Source organism: Bufo gargarizans, chromosome 1 (genome assembly GCF_014858855.1).
Source record: "Bufo gargarizans isolate SCDJY-AF-19 chromosome 1, ASM1485885v1, whole genome shotgun sequence".
NCBI classification, from domain to species: Eukaryota; Metazoa; Chordata; class Amphibia; order Anura; family Bufonidae; genus Bufo; species Bufo gargarizans.
Genome location: NC_058080.1, coordinates 441,594,794 through 441,601,606, shown reverse-complemented (window position 1 = coordinate 441,601,606; position 6,813 = coordinate 441,594,794). Strand labels below are relative to the sequence as shown.

Here is a 6,813-nt window from a genome sequence, read left to right as displayed (position 1 = left end):
TGTACGTGTAGAACTACAAGTCCTAGCTGTATAATGACACTGCTAAGGGAGTGAATACAAGAGCTGCCCTGAGTGACATGTCTGCCTGCTGAGAGACTCAGCAGCATGTTGTATGTATAGAACTACAAGTCCTAGCTGTACAATGACACAGCTAATACACACAGAATCTTCCCCTACCTGCAATGCTCTGCAGAACTTCTCTTTCAGCTCCTGTGCCCAGCAGTTGTCTCCTCACTGCCTGCAGCTATACAGTAAACACTTCAGCCCTGAGTCTGTGCAGCTGAAGGGGTTAAGAATTCTGGGAGAGAGCAAGCAGCAGCAGCCGGCAGTGCAGGGGGGCGTGGCCAGCACAGTCTGGTGTACAGATCTCTCAGACTTGTGCAAGAACATTATCAGAGCAGGGAGAGAAGCTGACATCACAGGTCATGTGACCCTCAGTGAAATCTGAGAAACCAGCCACTGGAGATAAAGTGAGTGAATTGGAAAGCTGTTACATTTGCCCAGTTGGAAATATAGAAAGAATAAAAATATAAAACTCGGACAACCCCTTTAATTCACATCCCATTCTGACATATGTATTTTTTCAACTGTACTATGTAAATTGAATGGGACAAAAAACTCAGCAGAACCGCTAGGAAATACACAGTGTCTGTGCTCGGACCAATGTAAACAACGAGGAGGATGCAGCTTCTTCAAACAGCTAATCAAGGGGAAGCAGACCCCCACCAGTTTGATATGGACGGCCTATCCTAAGGATAGACCATCAATACTGTAATCCCCAAAAATTCCAGTAAACCTGAAATAAAGAATTGACTGAAAGCGGAGATGAAGTAGGCTGAAACGACCACTAGACAGTGGATGGCGCTTCATGCTTCCAGATCAATCTAAGGTGTTGTTTCCAGCACCGAGGGCTAGAGAAAAAGGCTGGTCTGTGGGGGTGCCAGGTGTAAGACACCCCCCAATCTCATACAATGGACCTATCCTGAGGATAGATCATCAATATCTAGAAACCAGAAAAGCCATTTAATAGTCATTCATAACATACATGGTTATATCTGTACGTATTAGAAAGCACTCCACGCTTTTATTATAAAACAATATAATCAGAACCTCTGATTTTAAGACCTGTATTTGCAAAGACAATACCGGAATATAAGAAAAAACACCCTATTAAATATCTAGTAACACAATATCAATATAAAGCAGCAAAATCAAAGGGTAACCAAATTACCAGTTAAAACAGCCACCACAGAGTACCATATAATCTGTCAAAGAAAAAGTAGCAATTTTTTACATTAAAATAATCTTTTGTAGAACGAAGATTTATAAAATCTGCCCATTTAAGTTAAAAGTATATTGACTTAGTGTCAGCTATCTTTTTATACTTTACATACAGCATTAGTCCAGAAAAATAAAATTGACATATTAAAAAAAAAGTTCAAAAAAAGACATTATGTTTTACATTGTACAAAAATAAATACTATTTGGTTTGACAAGAATTAAAAAAAAAATTAAATACAAAAATAATAATAAACCAAATAATTAGAACGGATTCCAGGCGTCAGAAATTGTCAGTGCAGTGATAAAGGCAAAGGAAACAATAATTAAAAAAATGGAGTAGTTGAAAACTTTTGCCCGACATAAATCTTAATCCATGGTTTTAGTTCATAGCCTGAGGGTGCTCAATGTGTCCTGAGGGGAAAAGGACATCTTGAAAGGAAACAACGTTCAGCACATAAATACATATCTTGTACTGTTCCCACAACCGCATTGAGATCACTATTAAAACAAAGCCTGGGGCACTTTGTGATGTCTAAGATTGGTGGGTGGATTATAATTGACTTGAAGACTGTCATAGCACTGTTATGATAAAACCTGTAACTTGCTTCCAGCGTGGCGGACCCATCTGTGCCCACCATCCATCTGTTTAGACATGATTGGCAAAGTAGTAGGAGACTCGCAGTGGTCGCCTCCGCCTGAAAGGAATGAACCACAGGATCTTCCAGCGAGTGCCAAAAACTTCTGAGAGGGTCTGCTGCCATGGTTTTCGAGCTCTCGATCTACAGAAGACAGCATTATTAGTGAAAGACGGCATTCCCATGGTGCATTTCAGTCAGTGTAGACAATACATTGTTGGCTGGGGATCTATTAGAAGGCTTAGATGAATTGTGTTTCCTAGCATCACAAATGCAGCTTTCCTTTCATTGTGACACGCAGCTGCGTTTTACCACCACCTAGCAGGGGCTGAAACTTTATTGTCAATCAATGGAGGGCAACTTCTGAAGTTGTAGGCAATCTGGGATGACAAGAATTCATGTCAGATCAACAGTGGCAAGTCCTTTCATACCTCTTTGAACCCTGAAAATACCATTTTGTCTCATCAAAAACAACCTTCATAAGACAGGAACTAAATTTCTGTTCCCTATAAAGGATGGCAAATTAGAACACTAGATGCCAATAGTTTGAAAACCAATCACCATATTTCTCTCACAAGATCAAGACGCACCAGTTACATGTATCCAGTTCATTTTGGATATCCGGTTGTAGGAAGGAACATTATATATATATATACATACAGGTCCTTCTCGAAAAATTAGCATATTGTGATAAAGTTCATTATTTCTGTAATGTACTGATAAACATTAGACTTTCATATATTTTAGATTCATTACACACCAACTGAAGTAGTTCAAGCCTTTTATTGTTTTAATATTGATGATTTTGGCATACAGCTCATGAAAACCCAAATTTCCTATCTCAAAAAATTAGCATATTTCATCCGACCAATAAAAGAAAAGTGTTTTTAATACAAAAAAAAAATCAACCTTCAAATAATTATGTTCAGTTATGCACTCAATACTTGGTCGGGAATCCTTTTGCAGAAATGACTGCTTCAATGCGGCGTGGCATGGAGGCAATCAGCCTGTGGCACTGCTGAGGTGTTATGGAGGCCCAGGATGCTTCGATAGCGGCCTTAAGCTTATCCAGAGTGTTGGGTCTTGCGTCTCTCAACTTTCTCTTCCCAATATCCCACAGATTCTCTATGGGGTTCAGGTCAGGAGAGTTGGCAGGCCAATTGAGCACAGTAATACCATGGTCAGTAAACCATTTACCAGTTGTTTTGGCACTGTGAGCAGGTGCCAGGTCGTGCTGAAAAATGAAATCTTCATCTCCATATAGCTTTTCAGCAGATGGAAGCATGAAGTGCTCCAAAATCTCCTGATAGCTAGCTGCATTGACCCTGCCCTTGATAAAACACAGTGGACCAACACCAGCAGCTGACATGGCACCCCAGACCATCACTGACTGTCGGTACTTGACACTGGACTTCAGGCATTTTGGCATTTCCCTCTCCCCAGTCTTCCTCCAGATTCTGGCACCTTGATTTCCGAATGACATGCAACAGTCCAGTGCTGCTTCTCTGTAGCCCAGGTCAGGCGCTTCTGCCGCTGTTTCTGGTTCAAAAGTGGCTTGACCTGGGGAATGCGGCACCTGTAGCCCATTTCCTGCACACGCCTGTACACGGTGGCTCTGGATGTTTCTACTCCAGACTCAGTCCACTGCTTCCGCAGGTCCCCCAAGGTCTGGAATCGGTCCTTCTCCACAATCTTCCTCATGGTCCGGTCACATCTTCTCATTGTGCAGCGTTTTCTGCCACACTTTTTCCTTCCCACAGACTTCCCACTGAGGTGCCTTGATACAGCACTCTGGGAACAGCCTATTCGTTCAGAAATTTCTTTCTGTGTCTTACCCTCTTGCTTGAGAGTGTCAATGATGGCCTTCTGGACAGCAGTCAGGTCGGCAGTCTTACCCATGATTGCGGTTTTGAGTAATGAACCAGGCTGGGAGTTTTTAAAAGCCTCAGGAATATTTTGCAGGTGTTTAGAGTTAATTAGTTGATTCAGATGATTAGGTTAATAGCTTGTTTAGAGAACCTTTTCGTGATATGCTAATTTTTTGAGATAGGAATTTTGGGTTTTCATGAGCTGTATGCCAAAATCATCAATATTAAAACAATAAAAGGCTTGAACTACTTCAGTTGGTGTGTAATGAATCTAAAATATATGAAAGTCTAATGTTTATCAGTACATTACAGAAAATAATACATTTTATCACAATATGCTAATTTTTTGAGAAGGACCTGTATATATTTCAGAAGAGTCTTTTCCCACAAAACGATATATCAATCTGCTTAGCATCTCCTGCTCTATAACCTGCTGCCTGCATATTGCACTGCATCTGGTGGTAACAGGTCCTCTTTAAAGGGGTCGTCTAGGATTTTACAAGTGATAGCCTAAAATGTAATCAGTGGGGGTCCGATACCCTGCAGTTCAGCTGTTGTGTAGTCGTTGCCAGAAGTACACAGCTCTCTCCACTGAGTGTTGGACGGAGCTCCACTTCATATCTAACAGTATCCGCTGTTAACTTGTTGATGCCAGATAGGATCCATGCCTCTATGGGTCAGAGCTGTTTTGGTGTCCTACACAATACTAGATAAGAGGTTTTAATGTTTTGGCGAGTGGTGTGTGCGCACATTATACATACACTGCCTGTCCAAAAAAATAATAATAATCGCCACTTGGATTTAACTAAGCAAATAGTTATGAGCCTCCTATTGGATAATTACTGCATGGGCGATTATCTTTCAGCTGGCAACAAGTTATTTAACCCCAACTGGGGCAACGAGTTGCTTCTCATTTCTTAAACAACCATGTCGAAAGACACATCTCGTGGTCGTGGGGAAGATGTTAGTCTGTTTGAGAAGGGTCAAATCATTGGCATGCATCAAGCAGATAAAACATCTAAGGAGATTGCAGAAGAAACTACTAAAATTGGGTTCAGAACTGTCCAACGCATTATTAAAATCTGGAAGGATAGTGGGGACCCATCGTATTCGAGGAAGAAATGTGGCTGGGAAAAAAATCCTGAATGATCGTGAACGGCGATCACTTAAATGTTTGGTAAAATCAAATAGAGGAAACACAACAGTAGAACTCAGGGCTATGTTTAATAGTGAAAGCAAGAGCATTTCCACGTGCACAATGCAAAAGGAACTCAAGGGATTCAGACTGAACAGCTGTGTAGATGTAAGAAAACCACTAATCAGTGAGGCAAACCAGAAAAAAAGGCTTCAATTTGCTAGGGAGCATAAAGATTAGACTCTGGAGCAATGGAAGAAGTTCATGTGGTCTGATAAGTCCAGATTTACCCTGTTCCAGAATGATGGGCGCATCAGGGTAAGAAGAGAGGCAGATGAAGGGATGCACCCATCATGCATAGTGCCTACTGTACAAGTCTGTGGGAGCAGTGCTATGATCTGGGGTTGCTGCAGTTGGTCAGGTCTAGGTTCAGCAACAGTATGTGCTCCAAGAATGAGGTCAACTGACTACCTGAACATACTGAATGACCAGGTTATTCCATCAATGGATTTGTTCTTCCCTGATGGCACAGGCATATTCCAAGATGACAATGCCAGGATTCATCGGGCTCAAATTGTGAAAGAGTGGTTCAGGGAGCATGAGACATCATTTTCAAATTTTTTGGGATAGGCAGTGTATGTGTAATCCAAAAAATTGAATCCAAGATAACTAATGGTCGGGTGTACATAATCATGTGACTTTAACAGTAAATGGAAGGAGGAAACATATTATTTTACAAATCAGTCTTAATTTTGTAGTAATCATGGTTACATACATTTCATCACAGCAATTGGACATCTTTTCTATAGTAGTCATATCCTGAAAAAAAAGAAGACATTTTTTTTTAAGTCTGAATATAATTCATGGAATTTATTTATGGCTCTCAACTTGGTTTTGGAGATGCAGTAAGTTTTAGAAATTAAAAAAAGAAAAGCTTTATTATATGTCCAAAAGAATATACAAATGTCATATATACATGCATATAATGTACAGTATAAGTGAGACACTACTAATTTGCATAGGAATGTATTAAAATTACCATGAAGCATGTATTGTATTTTAACCCCATCCCAACCTCTGCCATATATGTACAGCAAAGTTGGGCGCCATAGCCACTAGGTGTCCCAGAAGCAATGCCTGATCGGCAATAGGGCATTGAAAAGCCCCTATAGGAACCTAATGAATCTCCGATAGACTGCAGTGTAATGCTGGGGCTCCGATCGGTTACCATGGCAGCCAGGAGTCACGCTACTGAAGTCCTGGCTGCCATGGTATGTTAGTGAGCAGAGAGCAGCGCATTATACTCACGTGCGCTGTGGCCGCCGGTCGCTCCTTCTTCTGTCTGTGCGGCGGATTGCTAATGCTTACAGCATTAGCAATGCGCCGCACAGACCTATGAGAAGGAGCGCCCGGCGGCCACAGCGCACGCGAGTATAATGCGCTGCTCTCTGCTCACTAACATACCATGGCAGCCAGGACTTCAGTAGCGTGACTCCTGGCTGCCATGGTAACCGATCGGAGCCCCAGCATTACACTGCTGGGGCTCCGATCGGAACTGCAAACTGACACCAATGATGGGGGGGGGGAGGGGGGACGGACCCTGTGGCCACTGCCACCAATGATTAATACTGGGGAGGGAGAGGGGGGTTGCCTTACCAGAGGGGGCAGATCAGAGGCTGGGGGGAGGCAGATCAGAGGCTGGGGGGAGGCAGATCAGAGGCTGGGGGGAGGCAGATCAGAGGCTGGGGGTAGGCAGATCAGAGGCTGGGGGGAGGCAGATGGAGAGAGAGTGGTTAATGGAGACTGCAGGCACCACCTTGGCATGTATAAAGTTATTGGTTTAGAGAGGGGTTAATGAAGGCACCTCCAAGGTGCTTTCATTAACCTCTTCAAA

General features: G+C 42.4%; 1 protein-coding gene across 1 annotated transcript in view; it reads right to left on the bottom strand.

Annotated features, from left to right (window-relative positions):
* Nucleotides 1–1,621: 1,621 nt before the first annotated feature.
* The window catches only part of ZDHHC21 (zinc finger DHHC-type palmitoyltransferase 21), a 37,393-nt gene continuing 32,201 nt past the window's right edge, over nt 1,622–6,813 (bottom strand). The window contains exons 8-9 of the mRNA XM_044287023.1: nt 5,695–5,738; nt 1,622–2,060 (exon numbers count right to left, since the gene is read on the bottom strand). Coding sequence (XP_044142958.1) covers nt 1,928–2,060; nt 5,695–5,738 — 177 coding nt within the window. The 3' untranslated portion in view covers nt 1,622–1,927. The remainder of the gene's footprint in view (nt 2,061–5,694; nt 5,739–6,813) is intronic.